This window comes from Frieseomelitta varia, unplaced genomic scaffold (genome assembly GCF_011392965.1).
Source record: "Frieseomelitta varia isolate USP_RPSP 00005682 unplaced genomic scaffold, Fvar_1.2 scaffold_404, whole genome shotgun sequence".
In the NCBI taxonomy this organism is placed as follows: domain Eukaryota; kingdom Metazoa; phylum Arthropoda; class Insecta; order Hymenoptera; family Apidae; genus Frieseomelitta; species Frieseomelitta varia.
The window spans coordinates 252320-270255 of NW_025110151.1; the positions used below are offsets into that span (position 1 = coordinate 252320).

The 17936-nt window shown below is 32.7% G+C and overlaps 1 protein-coding gene across 1 annotated transcript in view; it reads left to right on the top strand.

Annotated features, from left to right (window-relative positions):
• Positions 1 to 16993, top strand: part of LOC122531520 — a 96794-nt gene extending 79801 nt beyond the window's left edge. The window contains exons 4-10 of the mRNA XM_043659518.1: positions 7631 to 7744; positions 7922 to 8055; positions 9401 to 9551; positions 10763 to 11094; positions 12346 to 12564; positions 12687 to 12789; positions 13485 to 16993. Of these exons, the coding sequence (XP_043515453.1) occupies positions 7631 to 7744; positions 7922 to 8055; positions 9401 to 9551; positions 10763 to 11094; positions 12346 to 12564; positions 12687 to 12789; positions 13485 to 16060 (3629 nt within the window). The 3' untranslated portion in view covers positions 16061 to 16993. The remainder of the gene's footprint in view (positions 1 to 7630; positions 7745 to 7921; positions 8056 to 9400; positions 9552 to 10762; positions 11095 to 12345; positions 12565 to 12686; positions 12790 to 13484) is intronic.
• The last annotated feature ends 943 nt before the right edge of the window (positions 16994 to 17936 follow it).

Sequence of the window (17936 nt, forward strand, 5' to 3'; positions counted from 1 at the left end):
ACGAACGTACTAATATGTGAGCGTCTGTTTTTTTTTTTCACGAATGGCCGACGCTTAACTCGCGGCGGCCGGTAATTAAAAAAGCTGGCCACAAGCCGGTGGACCGGTGCCGGCGTCGCCAGGGTCAACCGGTCGTGTCAGACGTGTCTCTCGCCGTTTTACAAGCTCGCTCGTGTGTCCTGTGCAACCGATAAATAACAGATTCGCCGGTACAGCTGCGGCGAAGACCGGAGGCCAAGGGAACACGCGGCGCGCAACCGTGAATTGATCAAAAGTACCGCAAGGAACAATATCTCTTCCTACTTGGACTCGTCCACTTCGACGCGGTGTTCGACAAAACGACGTGTAAATGTCAATACATATTTGCGCGATGATCACAATCATTTGAAGGTAATGAAGTAAGCTCGAAATAAAAGTTTCGTTGAGATACATAATACAATTTCTCGACTTTCCATAATAAATGGAAAATTTTTTGTCTTTATTTTGTTCTGTCATGTATTTCTATTGCATTTGTATTTCATACTTCGCTATATTTTAATACTTGCATATTTTTCGACTCCACTGTACGATAGACATGTTCATTGCCTATACATAAGAAAATTACTACTGATATTAAAAATATGTCAGTTATCAGATCTCCATGTGTTTCACTTAAATTTTTAACTGATGGTGTTGTTTGTTTAATTTAATGATTAATGAAAATATTATTATTATATATATATATATATAATTAATTATATAAAATATAATATATATTTTATATAATTATATAATAATTATTATTATTATTGTTACCAAATTCAGTTATAATAATAATTATATTTTATATAATTATATAATAATAATTATTATTATTATTACCAAATTCAGTTCCAACATCGAAAAATGAAAAACAAGCTCTAGTAATTATAGTTTATTTAATAAATAATGGAATAATCCCTTCTATGAGCAAAGTATGGCATATCTTCTATTTAGTATTCTTTGTTGAAATGTTGAAACTTCTTCCCATGCTTCGAATTCTCAATCCGTAATAATTAAAATTAATATCCCGTTTCATTTTTAATTACAATTAATTTGTAATTCGAGTTAATTGTAATTAAGAATTCGAAACTCTGCAGAGTGGAGATTACCCTTTTCTTACGGGGCGCGTAAATTAATTCAATTACAGGCGGATAATTTTATCTTGCTGATCAAACGATTTACAAATTCTTAACGCTTCTTCACGTAGAATGAAAATCATAGACGAGAGTTTAATAGACAGGCTACAGATGTTCTCTTACTAGATGGTATATAATTACCGTAGATAATTACAATCCTCAACCGGCTTCTCAACCATTCTGATTACCCATAATTATTCCAATATACCAACGTCCACGGTCATTAAGTAAATTCGTCGTTTACATTTTCTTTTTTTTTTTTTTTTGCATCTTTAAATAAGTTTATAAACACTTTCCTTATTTCTACACTATTTATAACATCTTTTTTCTCTCATCATGTGTCTCAAATCGTTTATCTATATTTAAGTGTCGTGCAGACAAGCTACTGAGAGCAAATTTATCGTCGTTGCGTTTTAGAATAAAAATCCGTTTCAGAACAAACTGTCTTATAAAAAAAGTTAAGAAACACAAAGGAAGTACAAAGTCTTTTGTAAAAGGAGCTCGTGTAGTACAATTAAAATTTTTTTGATTTAAAGTTTCTTTCTCGAGAAAGTCGAGGCACCCGCTTTCTTCAACAATCAACAGTTAATTTAGTGAAGAAAATTAAGTAATTTAATTTTATAGAAATCATTCGAAAACATACGACAAATAATAATACTACGACAGCCAGTGATCTCATCTTTTTAAGAAAGCCATTAAATAATGAAATCAACAATTCAGCTAGTTGACCTAGTAAGTTTCAGTGTTTTGTGTTAGATTTAAAACACATATTTTACGTGTTATTCTATTCTTCAAGATTTCAGAATACTAACCTGCAACTCAGTCAATAATTACAACAGCCAGCAGTTTTGATTTTTTCTAAACTTAATTTCCTCGAGTAAAAAAAGAAACATTATCGATATTAACATAATTTCACACAAACCAAATTTATTGTATGATATATATATATATATATATAATTAAAGAATTAATTAGTATTATTATTTTTATATTTTTTATTACTGTTATAATTATGTTTGTAAAAAGTTTTTATTATTTAAGATTTCTAATTATAATAGAATTTTCACATATAATTTTTATTTCATTTATAATTATATATAGATATAGATTATGATTATTTTTTATATTTTTAATATTTATAGTATGCAAAAGCATTTTAGGATTATTATTATTATTAATTAGAATTTTTAAATTTAAAATATTAAATTTGTTTTAAATGATTGAATTAATTTGTACAATTTATTTAATAATAATTATTTATTCATTTGATTTCATTAATTTAAGAAATAATGTCATCATAAAATACGTCGTCGTCGTATCATATCTCAATTTGAATAATAATGTAGATAATTATACACTGTGCATGATCAAACAGGCACACAAAATTTTAGAATCTTTAATCTATGATAATCCAACAAATTCTTATCCGATGAGTCACTTAAAAATCGGCACCTCCTTCAGTTAAATCGTCAAAGCAACGAGAGAATTTAGCACGGAACCATATCGGTATCTTTGCCTATCAGCGACGAGCAGCCATGATTTTACAATTCCCATTCCACCGCGACACTATCTCTATCAGGGTCTGTGGTCTCGCGAAGCAAGAAGGCAGGAAGAATCGGTTTCGAGGATTGGTCATGGTTCGACGGAGGTCAAGGTTCATCGGCGTGTATCGTCCCGTTCGCTCGTTCCCGGGCTCGAGCTTGCTGATCGTTAATCAACGGCTTGTTATCCACTGGCTGATCATAGAAGGCACAAGTAGCAGGCACCAGCATCCTCCTACGAGCAAACGGGGACATCGAGACGAGAGCTGCCGGCGTTAATTGCTTTCTACCGTCGATTATCATAAATCCTGTCGTTCGGTGGTCCCTTTTAACGAGACACAACGCCGGCCGAAAGAAGTTGAATGAGAGATTCCGAGGGACTCGGGGGCCCCGTTGATGAAAGTGAGAAGACGACGGGGACCGTCGTTGATTTCACGACTTTCAACAAAACTTGATGCTACTTCGAGAAAATCGATCTCGTTGAATTATATATACATATATAAGGTGATCCGTAGAGGGACCATTGATTATCTTACGTTGTTGTAGAACATAAATGTCAAAATTCTTATCAATAATGTGTTTTGAAACAAGTGAGATTAATTAACATAATTTAATATTTGTAATATCATGTTTGCTAACACTGCAAATTTCATGTTTCCTTAGGCAGAAATAAAAATACTATTTTTCGAAAAATAGTATTTCACATAAATATGAAGCAACAAAATTAAGAAAGCTCTGATAATACGGAGTATAAAATAATAATTTATACGGAGTATAAAATATAAAAGAAAAACTATACTAGTTAAACATATTATATGTTTACATATAATATTATATATGTACGGACATAATAATATTATATTACATATTACAATATTATATATGTACGGACATAATAATATTATATTACATATTATAATATTATATATGTACGGACATAATAATATTATATCACATATTATAATATTATATATGTACGAACATAATAATATTATATTACATATAACATTATACATGTACCTCGCAGAAGTCAAAATTAACAATCGCTTCATTTTTCATCGCAAAAATTAAATACTAGCATGCTTAGCCTTGTGTATAAAGATTAAAGTATTTTCAAAAAAAAAAAAAAAATTAAGGTGCAGTAGATAGTAAAATAAACATTGGATGTAAAATGTTTGCGAAATCAAGAGGTCACGTCTAATAGAATCATTCGAACGTTCATCAAGAACGTTTTATTAAATAAACGGGGTTACTAAGTCTACAAAGAGGTTTCTATTACAAAGAGTGAAACCATTAGGGACACGAACCGCAATTCACGTCTGGCGATCGTGATACACAAGTCCCAGCGTGTTACAACGCTGTCCGCAAAAATATCCTCTCGTTGGTAGCCCTAATCGACCGCAAGTTCCTCGTTTTACCCAACCGAATGCACTTTCGCGCGAATTTTCTCGCGAGCACCATGAATGTGCCTATAGCTGTCCGAATATTAACCTCAATGCAATCACATTTTGCACGTCTGCAAGAAAATCTCGCGTGCGAAAGAATACAAGTATCGTCCAGTAATAATGACTTCTCTTTCGTCGTTTTTTTCCACAAATTTCACGGCGAGGTTTCGATAATGGCGCACAGCGAAAATACAATAAAATGCTGAAACACAGCGAAAGAAAGTTCTGTTTCTGCGGCTATCATAAAGCGAATCGAGCAATTAGTAGAACATTCGCGGTAAATCTGAACGATCGGGGTCGAGGTCTCAGGTCGGTGAGTATGCGCGGCCAGATTCGTGACATTTTCTCTTTTGGGACACACGCGCCGTCTCCTCTGTACAAACCTGCGTATCCAGCGAGGAAAGTCAGCAAATGATCTACGAGACTCTCCCTTCGACTTTCTCTTTAAGGAACAATGATACCCTACTAAACGCTGGCCAAAGATCTAACACGTTGAGAATGGCATCTAACTTATTGCACAGATCAGTGGATTAGATATTCAGTAAGCATTATTCAGGCATTATTCGCCACGTTCGAACAGATGTTCCAATAAACTTTGGTTCAGAGTTTCAGAAAAGTTACAACTGAATATGCGAGTCTTTGTACATTTTTGTATCTTTATGAACAGAATTTTAGAATAGGAGTTTATTTTAAATATTATAATAAATATTCTGTCTTAGATATATTTATATATTTATGCACAATGTATAAATGCATAAAAATTCACATAATTTGGACATTTTTACGAATATAATTAAAAAAGTAGAAATTAGATGAAAGATTGATTTGTCTATATTGAATATATTATGATTCCTTACTCATGCATTTTCATACTATTTTATTTCATACATTTCTAATTTTATTTTCCAATCTTCCTATTTCCATATATGGTATATACACATATTCAACTATAATATTTAAATCTTATATTTAATTTTAAAATCTACTACTACTGTTCTTTTTTTCTTTGGTTTTAATTTGATCTCTTCTTTTCTTGTTTACAACAGCTCTTTCTCCTTTATTATTACTTCCATTATCAGCTAATTCCATCTCCAATTCGCATATTTTACATAATTTTTCATTATTAATTACTCTGCAATAATTGTTCCCTTCTTCCCAAGATATTTTATATATATTTGCAAATATTTACACTTTCTGACAATTTTTGTACTCATAAATTTCCCATAAATATTATGTTAGAATCTATTGTTCTATTATAGAGTTAAAAATTTGGTAATTATTAATTGTAATACAAGTAATACCTTAATATTATGGAATAATACTTTAATAATACTATAAAGAATAATACTTTAACACTGTGACAGGGAATATTTTAAAAAAGAGAGTACGACAAGACACGAATATTGATAACATATGTAGATATATCGAATTTTATACATGCTTCCATATGAAAAGCAGAAAATTTGATATATTAAATTCTTTCTTAAATAGTCTCTCTCGAAAAATCCCGCGAGAAACGGCATTTTCCGGTATAACCCGTTGATTTTCAGGAATAACCAGCAAGTACTTACTTACGTTAAACACCTAAATCTTGATAAACGGGAAAGTATTATCCCCATAGCCTTTTCTCGTTAAGGAACCGGTATCGTCTTCACCGCGATTTGTGACCGCACAGCGTCGCAACTTTATCGACTCTCTCTTTCACTCTCCGTTTACTCCATTTCTATGAATAATGTACTTTTCTTAACAATATTAGCGCTAAAAATCGTTTAAAGGCAAGAGCTAAGAAGTAAGAATCGTTCGACATGTACAGCTGATTATTGAATTCGAACAGTTATAGTTTCGAATTTGAATAGTTATAATTTTTAACATCTCGCAAGATTTTAATCAATTTTATGGTTAACTATAGTTAGTTAGTTAATATAGTTAATTAATTAGTTAGTTATAATATAATATTTTAGTTAGTTAGTTAATAAAACTAACCAAAAGTAAAGTAAAATTTTATCAACTAACTGAAAGTAAAACTTAACTAAAGTATAATATAGATACACACGATATTGCATGCATTAATAATTCGTGTTTCCTCCCTTAATTTTATTTAATTAGAACACATAACTATAATTGTCATACATTTTCTTATCAATTTCTTTTCATTTTTATAATACACTTTTAAAGATCCAAATGGAATATATTCTCTCAATCATGCATCTCTTGTAACTACTACTTAGTGCTCAATTACGTATAATAATTCGGTTCCATGTCAGTAATAACAAATAATGAAATATCGTGTGTAGAAATTATATTGAGAATGTTAATCTCATTTACAGTATCCTATTCTATTTTACTATTGGCAAGTACTATTTTAAAAACAATATAATATGACAATCGTACGCTTTTATTATTTATTTATATTAACATTTGAGCAATCGATACCCATCGTGTCAAGACAAAATCATTAACATAACTGCATTTGACCAATTTGCGTGCGAGAAGACCAGCTAAAATATTATAATTGCATTAGATTGTAATTTTTGGGAAATTAATTTTAATCAATTTTCTCCAAAAAAAAAAAAAATCGAGGTTCATAAGACTCAATGAAAGAATACCAACACGGTATGGTCCTTTGTACAGTTCCTGATCAAAGAAAGCGCTCTGTCCATTGCACCTTCGTGCAAAGAATTCCAAATTTTCAAACGAGCTGTATAATTGCACCGCGTTCTGATGACCACTGGCGATACGCGACTGAAAATTGCAAGTCGTCCCATGAATACGTACGAAATTATCATTTATGAGAAAACGTGAAGTTGCATGGAAAGGACACGTTAATTTGTGCCATTTCGGTGAATTTCTGGTACTTTTTCAGGAACAACTAACAGAACATCATCGAATTTCAAATTATAAATATCTATTTTGGTATTACGTGTACCAAAACGAGTCAGTAGTATACTAAAATCCTCTGCAATTTGCATAAATCAATTTCGTAATCCTAGAACAGAAATATTAAAATATTTATGCGTGCTGTAAAATTTATACGAGTACTATTACGATTTATTCTCACTGTGGCTCATTCTTAAAATTTTCAATTCTTCATACACAAGCACAAGTAGTATTATACACATAAATATCCGCACTTATTCATTTTTCATGTAATCTTTATATACCTTATTATATTATATTATATTATCTATATATTATCTATATTATATTATATTTTATTATCTATGTATTATCTATATTATATCATATTTTATTATCTATATATTATCTATATAAAAATCTATATATAATTATCTAAATCTATATATTATATACAAATATATATATATACATATATATATTAAATATATCTAGTATATATTTTGATAATTATATGAATCTATATATCTATAATATAATTGTATTTATCCATATATCCATATATTATATCTTTATATAGAAGAAAGAATATAGAATACAATAGTAATTTCACCAAATTGAATATTGTCAGAATGCAACGTTGGTGGTTTCGTCAGCAACACAGGCCAGATTGAAAGAGTACCGTATGTGTTTCTACCGCAACGTGGCCAAATAATCTACCCCCATGCGGAAATTCAATTCGAGGGTAAGTTATCAATCTGAACTCTAAGTGATGACAACTCCTTTTATCCTTTTGTCCCGCGAATTTGACGATGAGTTTGACAATTAAAGTGAAGTGATCTTGACTATCAACTCTTATCATCGTCAACTCGATCAATTTCTTCGTCGTTGAAAGCACTAATTTCTCGTACGATCAACGAAGGTGTGACTACGCCAGTGTGTGGTATAACCGGAGCTCAGCAATTAGGGCGTGCAGGATGGTCAGAATTGAAGAACCTTTCGGACACCGAGCCACCCTTCAGGCTGTTCCGTGACGAAGGAAGAACGTTTCTTCAGGTTGGTATAATAAGTAAAATAAATCTATACGCTATCAGGAGACAATATAGACGTATCTTTACTTTTTTTTTTTATTTATTTGTTTCCTTCGATTTCTTCTATTTCATCGATTATTTTCTTATCTTACGTTTCCCAACGTAAGTATTCAAAAGAATTATATCGACAAGCTCTATGATATCAACAATGACAAATTTTTTCGAACAAAAATTAAAAAAATATTTTCAAACGACGTAAAGAGCGTGTGAGAACGAACGTGTCCTGTTTTAAACTCTGAGCGATTAACATTCCCCTTTCGGTCGCGTCGTAACTGATGCAGGTGGTGTATTTTTACGTACGTACAGATTTTTTTTTTTTCAGTAGCACTGATGCTTATTTGCCGTTGAATAAAATACAGTCACATACTCTGTCGCGTCGCGTCGTAATTTCGCGTGAAACCGATATACGAACGTCGCCAAGGCAAATGTTCGAACGTGTTCAAGGCAAACGAACGACAGGCGTCCACCGTTTCTTCTCGATACGTATAAAATCTTTGATATAAGGCTAATTAGGAATCACGAAGGAAGCCGCTCGCAGAAACGGAATGTGAACGTGACGCTGAAATTTCATGCATTTTAAGAAATTCGAAGCTCGAACAAAATATACGGCACTATGTAGCACTGTCGATGCGACGTTTAAAGTTTAATCGAAATTAACAGGCAATTATTCTTAAACGTGTCCGTGAATAACAAGTTTTCACATAGAGTGAAAAGTATATCGATAACGACAAAAGATCGTTGATAATTTAAACTGTTACAATTTAGTGAAAAAAAAAGAAATCGTTCAACAATCGACTCGTTTTACAATCTTGACTTTTGACTGTCTTAAATTAATTTTTTGATAAAGACAAAGATACTTTTTTCTCGATAATTATAAAACTTCAAACGTCTCCGTAAAGATATTAAAAAATTTTCTAGATCTCCTCTCTATAACAACCTCTTAAAACTCGTACGATTTTATTGAAAAGAAAATTTGTTTCCAACACACAGCAAACCTCTCTTAACTATATGAATTTATCAAAAAACAAATAATTCATATAATTCCTCCTTCTACCAATGATTTTTCGTTTATACGTCAAGCTTAAATAAGTAGATTCAATAAAATGTACACAAGAGTTCGTTTAATTTGGTTCAAATATGTATGTGTCTCAAATTGCGACAGCAATCTTGCTCAAAGATATGATTAAGCGCATGACATTGTCTGCAGTGTCTAATGACTCCTATAGACAACGTATATGAACTGATCAGTTTAACAGATATATTTTTAACATACTATTTGAAATAATTCAGTTCAAATAATTGTATTTCAGTGGATCGGCGAAACAGGATTAAGAGCGGCAGCCGAAGGTCGAGTAGTGACGGCTAAACTCGTTTGCAGAGACGCCTCGCCAAAGTCGAAGCTTTCTGGTGTCTTCACCCCGTGTGTGGCTTTCAGAGTGGCCGGTTCACCATCTAAGAGTAGTCGGTATTCGTGGCTTGGACATTTTTCGTATTTTTGTAGTTTGCACTTTGTTCTTATCCCGTGCTCCAAGGAAAATTAATTTTTCCATAAAATTTTGGATATATATTTATAAAAATGCATGGGAAATAATAATTTTATTTTTCAACATAGAACAGAATATTTTTGTTTGTCTAATTGAAATTGCTGTCATATTAATATTTATTCAATACTGCTATTGTTGTCTGTTAATTTCACAATTTTATAATTTAGTATTATTATTAATATTAATTTAATATAGTATTATTATTAATGCTATATTAAATTAATACTATTGATACTATAATATTAATAAAAATAATACTATAAATTAATTAAATATTAATTAATAGTATTCATAGTATTAATTAATATTAATTAATATAGTATTAGTAGTATTAATATAGTATAGTAAAATAGTAATATAGTAATATAGTATTAATTAATTATTCATACTATAATTTAATTTAGTATTATTATTAATATATTGTATAACATGTTGTTACATTATTAACCTTCGTATCGCCCTCTATAGCATTGTGTAACTCCAAAGTTAGATATCCATATTCATATTTACACTTTGAAAATATTTACTATTGTATTTTACTATTGTATTTTATACCATTTGCTAGTTCCCACATTTTGACAGCAATACTTTTCTCTTACAAATAGACATTCTGTTAGAAATAGAAACTCTGATTATACGATAATGGATCTTCATAATATCTTCATAATCATTTTTGACCATTTATATTAAATAAAAAGGGAACATTAAAGGCAAACATAGTTATTCATTTTCTTTATTTAATTATTCGAAATTATTTTCTTTATTTGATAATAAAATATCTTTTACGAATATATTTTTCAACAGTGCATAGTGAATCTCGTTACAACTTGAAAATAACTCACTGCACGAAAAATATATTTTTTAAATATAATAATATATTTTTTTATTTATTAATCGCATCCAATTTTCTGTAAAAAAAAAAAAGAAGTATTAATTCATGTATATCGAGCAACTATTACTTCAACAAATATTTCAATTTGTGCATGAAAGACAAGGACATAGAACATTGCTCCTATTTTTCCTCGTCGTATGAATCTATCTATCACATGATAGATTTTACAGAATTAAGATTTTAAGAAACTCAATTACACCGTGTAATTCAAAATTGTCGCCACTTTCTCTTTTCAGACGTTCGAGAAGTGATGTTCTCTTCGACGACACAACTCTCCCAAGGCCTTTCCGCCACGGAATACACGGCCATTGGTCTCTCGTCCGTGATCCTTGCCTTGATCTACGTCGCCAGCGTATCCTTGTACTTGCACAGCAAAAAGGCCAGAAGGAAAATCGTCGAGGAGCCGGAAATAAGTCTGACTCCTGGTCGAGAAGTCAGTGGATTGGTGAAGAACAACCCTTTGCTCGCTGCCTCGAGACACTTTGAAAGCGATACAAATAGCGGTTTAACGGAGAGCGATGTTGGCGATGATCTTCCACTGAGCGACGGTGAACAAGGATTCGACAATGTTCGTAGAACTTTGTCTTTTAAAGTGTGCTATTTGAAAGTCGCGAGAGTAAAAATATGACTCAATAATTTTGTCAGTTTTTTTAGTATCTTTGTTATTTTTGAAAACATAAGAAAACTTTGTTTGTTGAGATCTTTTCTGTATGTTTCGGAGATTTCCCAATTTTTTAAACGGAGTCATACACTTTTTGACCCCTTAATCGATGCAGCTCAACATTCTCTACAGAAAAAAGTATTTCGTTTATTAATTTAGTGAATATTTTAACTTTAATTCCATGAATTTCAAATAAATTCCATCGCTCTTATCTTTCACAAATTTTGATTGAAGTTAAAATATATCCTTGATATCTTCTTTAATAAAAACAAATAGTTTCTCAATAGCTTGAAATCTCCAAAACTCCTTCACTTACAAAAGAATTATTACTGCCATATTATGGCATCCTTTATACTAAATATAAATTAAATAAATTTTTTCATATCTCCAACAATAGAAATATTCAAAATAGATGAAGTTCATTGATTTTAATACTTGTTATTTAATAATGTTATTAATTTGTTAAGTCTAAGAATATAAATTTTTTTTTAAGTAATTAAAAGCTAAAAATGCAATTATCAAGGCAAAGAATATTTTAACATTATGATAAACAGTGTTTTAAATATTTGTAGAAAATGAAAACAAAGGTTTTGAAAGATAATTTAAAACTGTTTTTCGTATACTCAAAAGACAGGAAATGTCACTTATCATGGTCTTTGTTTTTAATCTTCTCTTGTGAGTATTATTATTACTAAACGTTTGTAAAAATAACGACATCAATTGAAAGTACAAATATAATTGAACTCTTCTCATTTGACAATCGAGACATTTTGTCTTATAAAGAAACAGGATAAATGAAATTAAAAATTACGTTAGATATTAAATTTGTTAATTAAAACATTTGGACATAGTACACTTAGTGCAAACTTTGATCATTCTGTGCAAAATGACAGAGAAATACATATTTACATGTCAGTATCAAACTAGAAATGCATAAAATATTTTCAAAGTAAGAATCTTGCAAAAAAAAGTTGTTATTAAGTCTTCGTTGTTCTGACGCCGATTAGTATGTGTTACTCTTTATCGTGACAAGGTACAACGTTTCATTTTAACGAATTGCAAACAGTTAGGTGCGGATCATTCGATATCACGTGAGTGTGAAATATTTGTCACTTTGTCAAATATTCAATTAACAAAAGTTTACGTGTATGTAAACAGATTACTTCAGCTATCGTTCATCCCCATTGCATTTACATGGAACAGTCTGAGGGTTGCTTCGGGACTGGATCGATTTTAGGCGAAAGATTACCAGAAGAGGACGTGCGGGTCGTGGAAACTGCGGATAATCCTCAACAACAGGATATTCCGGTGTTACCAGGCGCACAAAGAAGAAAGCTCTACTTCAATCCTGCTTACTTCGACAGGCAATTGTTACTCGTAAGTCTGCCACTCTTCGTAACTTTCGCAAACAAAAGCAGATTTCCTCCGGTGATGCACATTGCATGGCGTATTTTTTGATAATTCCGAGATAATTTAAAGGCAGCCCGGCATTTTTCTAGGCGCCCCCTCCAGCAGCCATCGAGTTCCTTCTCAAGATTCGAGAAGTTATCTCTATCGCGAAGCACAAAATGGCAGCGAAGAGATTCATTCCTACTCTCGTCGGTTAGTAATTTCGTTTTTTTTAATAATCAATAGCGAGATTAAATTTAACGTGCACTTGTAAATCCGAAGCAGATTCAGTATTTAAAATTCACCTTGTAATATCGAGTATTACTGATAAGGCATAGTGATTCGTTCGCTGTACTTGTCAAATTCCAAGAAGTTGATTTGCAATCTTGAAGTGAATACTTGCAGACTTCGAAATTATCAGAATGCTTAGAATGTATAGTAAACAAATCATACAAGTTAGAAAGATACTGTCGTTTCGTTGAATTCTTAGAAAAATTCAGGAAGATTATACAAAATTATAAACAATAAGCAGAATTTCTATTATAATAATATATAATAATATATAAATAATATAATATTATATTGTATTATTTATATATTATTATATATTGTATTATTTATATATTAATATATAAATAAAATATTATAATTTCTATTTTAATGTTTGCATTTGCAACTACGTAAAAATAGCAATCAAGAAGAATGATTTTGAGTAAACAGAGAATTTGCTAATTTCAGACCTATTTGTATTTGATTTTACTTGGAAGAATAGCATATTTGTATGTATCGTTTATTTTTTTCTTTATATATAATCGGTCAGCTCTCAATGTACTTGATCTCATCACTGACAATCAAGAAAGATGACAGGGAAGAGAGCTCTCGACTAATTCTATCTGTCCACGATTCAGGTATCCCGGAGGAGGAAACGAACGCGGAACACTGCGATACCACGAAGAATCAGCAACAATCAGCTTCGAATTCGGCTCAGAGTTCCGTCACGAAGTTACGGAAATCCCAACGATGCACCGGGTGTCCAGGTTGCAGAGACTCGTTTAGGGACGCTCTCGCGCTTTCGGAGCCTAGCCAGCCAAGTCCAGGCGAGAGTAAAGTTCGAGCGTGGTTGGAGGACGTCAGATCGTCGCCTCAGCGACGTTGGCGAGACGCCGAGGAAGCTCGGAAGACGCTCCAGGAAAATACGAAAACGTTCAACAAGAACTTGGAGTACTTGAAAGAATTAGCTAAACGAGAATTCGACGCGAACGCGAAGGGTTCAACAGGGAGGCTTCTCTCCTCGTGGAAGGACAATCCACCGATGATGAAAACGTTCCAAAACGTGGCGAGAAGCGAAATCATCGAGACGGACGATCAACACAGTGTTTCGAAACGGTCGACCAAGTCAATGTTCGAGGAGTCGAGCTATTATTCGTTGAAGAACGGTGATTCTTTGCTCGGCAATGGCAACGATATTGTCAATGACAAAGTGAGGAAGGCCATCGAGAATTCGTTCATTAAACAGATGGAGGAGAACGTGGCGTTGGAAAAGGAAACAGTGGAGAGACCAGGAACCAGAATGGAAAAGAAGATCGCAGTTCCTGAGGACGAATGTAATAAAACGAAAGAAAAGGGCAACGCAATGGAGGCTTCGCTCCAGAAACAAGCGAATAAACGCAACGAGAATTCGACACGATCGAAGAAAGAGCTACCGGATATGATCAACGAGCTTCCAAATGCTAAGAACACAGCGAAACGTATAATGGACGCCGTGATCCGCGAGATGGTTGACGCGAAGGTGCTGGAACATCATTCGAGATCAGAGAATATCGTGGATTACGAAGTGGATAGTCTAGAACGATCCAAGTCCAGCCGAAAATCCTCTACTTCGCCAGAATCTACCGATCAGTCGAGTCCAGCGTTGTCTACCGCTTTGCCAATGGACGAGGAACTGACGATGCAGAACGCGGTGATTAACACCAAGACCGGTGAAATGATGATGCCCAACAAACTGAACAAGGACATTCCCGAGAAAGGCTATTACAACAGTCTGCCCGAATTAATCTGTTCGCAAAAATTGGAAAGTTATTCGCTTGTCAGCGAGGTATACGTGAACGACGGCTACGATAGTCCAGCTTGCAGCGACGATTCCGGGCCAGAGATTCAATACGAGCCCGAAAACCCTGGACATTTAACCATCAAGGTCCAAGATTCGCCAAAGAACTACGTGAAACACGACGAGTCTGAATACGAGCCCGACACATTGGACAGAAAACCAATGAAGCTGAAGATCAACGACGACGTGAACTACGAGAAAGATATTCCCAACGAGATTTACGTAGACTCCCTCGAAAGACCTGCTCAAATCCTCCTTAAAAGCAAAGGCAGCTTCCGCGACCAAGACTCGTCAAAAAATGGCCACTGTTTGCAACGTAACTACGGCAGCCTTCGAGAAATATACGAAGCTAGGTTGAAATCGTATCCCAGAGACTTGGCCAATAGCAGTAAATCGTTGAACGGCCATTCAGAGGACTCGATGTCTTGGAAGAAGTGTAAATATTTAACACCAGAGACCAGACAATTGAAGAGGCAACGACAACCGAGCAACCAACCGGACGTGGTGCCATTACCGCCTACGGAGGATATCTATCAGCATCCGAAACCTCCGCGTCGCGTAAAGGACGGGAAATTATTATCGAGCTCTCTGTCAAAAAACGGCTGGGACAGGAGTCCTGCCGAAGCGGGTGACCCTACAACCAGCAACGGTGCTCCTGTCCCCTGTGAACACGTCCACGTAGGGACCACTTCGCCATCTTGCTCCTGCAAGTCTCAACTGCAGCCCGAGGAATCGACGACAAGGTGCAGACACCAATTGGAAAGCCAAATCCGAAGCAATTCCACGCGAGGCAAATCAAAATCCATTCCTTCTGCGTCGTGGAGCAACTCTCGTAGTTACAGAGATAAAAGAAAAATATTCGACCAATGCCACAAACAAGATCACCAGAGGAGAAACAGCGAGTCTCAAGCTAGCAAGAAGCATTGGTCGAGACCTTCCAGAAACGAATCAACCAGCGATTCCGCGAGTCGTATATCTGGCTGTCAGCAATCACGAATGAAAGTGGAAGATAGCGGATACTTGAGCAGCACGGACAGCAATGGCTCGCACAAACAGTTGCTGAAACACGAGGTGAGCAGCGTATCGGAAACCGACGAGACCGAATCAGTCTGTGACGGGGCGAGCGAAAGCGGCGCCGAAAGCATCGGAACGGACAGCGTTTTCTTTGGAAATTTCCGCAAACTCTCAGGCGTATCCAACTTTTCGAAGAGCATCGATTCAGGAGTGGAAATCGGCACGAAGAACACATACCTCCAACCATTTTGTGTCAGAAACGAGAATGGAGTTGTAGAGAGAGCAAACTTTAGCACCAGCGATAGCGAGACTGAAAGTTTTATAACAGTGCTTTTGCCGTATGGACCTAAGGAGTCAATTTAATTATGCATGAGGAAACTATTCAGTGAGGAAACTATATTGTTTTCTTATTATTTTGAAACAAAGTTAGTAAAGAATAGATGATTAGAGTTGATTATAGTATAATTAATTATTGTACCTGTTTAGTGGTTGCAGTTGACGATTGTGATGGTATAGAATCTCTTTCAGCCTTGTTTCCTTTCTTTTTTCAAAGGCTATATAAAAAAAAATGAAACTTGGAGATACAGTATTACACACGTTTGGAATGAGTAAAAATCAAATATTAAAATATTAAATTGCCATCTATCTAGGTAGATATTTTCACAAATGGCAATCAGCAATTCCTCCCACAATAGACATATTTAATATCATTTAAGGCCAGTACTTTCATGTTATTCCTTCACGGCAATTACTTTATTTTTTATAAAAACCTTAATTTTTAAGTAAGTAATTTTTAACTATGTTTTAAGTAGCTGTTTTTCTTTTCATTTGATTAATTAAACGTGATACACACATCTAAAAGTTCGCCAAACGGGTAAATGTATAGTTTTGTATTAAGTCTGAGTAAAGCTCAAGTAAAAATAATCTATTTTGCATTTACTAATTTGCTAGCTTTCAATTTACTTATATCATATGCTACAAAAAGAATCAATAACTTTAAGAAAAAGATTCATTTAATCATATTCTATATATCATATTTATGTAATTAGTTTATAACAAAGAAAGATATACGGCCGACGAAATATGCAAAGATTGCCATGGTAATATAATTTAATAGTATGTAAAACGGCCGGAAGTGCAATATTACCTTACAGAAATATAATAGATAGTTAATTATATAGATTACTTATATTCTTACTAGAATACTGTAATGTTACAATTTATATTATTACTTATACAATTTATAATTGCTAGTCGATGCGATAATAATTTCGTAATTAAAAGAAAATTTTTACATTAAATGATATATAAAAAATTTATTCTAATATATTAAAATAGGAAATTAAAATAAGCAACATAAAAATTGCTTTGTTTTTACATTACGATGTAGTTATTCAATTTTAAATTTAATATCAATGTTATTAATATACCTGTTATTGTTATTTGTCATAGTAGTCATTAAAAAGGAGATTATAATATATTTTATAACATACGTATATTCATCAAATGAGACATTGACTACTTATATACTGATGTTTCAAATTTTGTTTAATTCTAATTTAATGTTAATTGTTGACTTTATTGTTGCAAAGTATTACGCTTTATTCAATAATGGCATGTATCACAAGATATAGTTAACTACATTTGTTTCGAAACAGATTTATATACATTTTTTATATGTATAAGTTACTTTATATTTATAGCATATATATTCTAATATATTCTTTCTTTATTTTATTAATTTCATTATAATTCTATATATTTATACGTAGGGACAAGAGATAAAACAATAATGATTATTATATCTTAGAGCTTAAAAATCTTAATAAGAGTTTTCGCGCCTCGCTTTTCGTAATAAAATTGTCTTTTTCATATCAGAAGCGCACGCTTCAATGTACCTGCCAAATGTACATAAAATAGATTTTAATATATTGAATGTTTACAATGCTACAAGATAGCAGTGCTAATATATTTTATATTATTATACTATTATAAACATTATATATATATATATATGGAAAATTTTATTTATAAATAATATAGACGTATACAGAAATCATGCGACTTAATTGATTGATGGAAAATTTTTAATAACTACCTCTGATACAGCTAAAAAATTTTCCATAAAAAAAGCTGCGTATAATAAAAACAATTTTTAGCACAAATATATGTAATTTGATTGATATTATATGTGATTGATACTATAGGAAAATATATATAGACAAACTGACAATCAGTA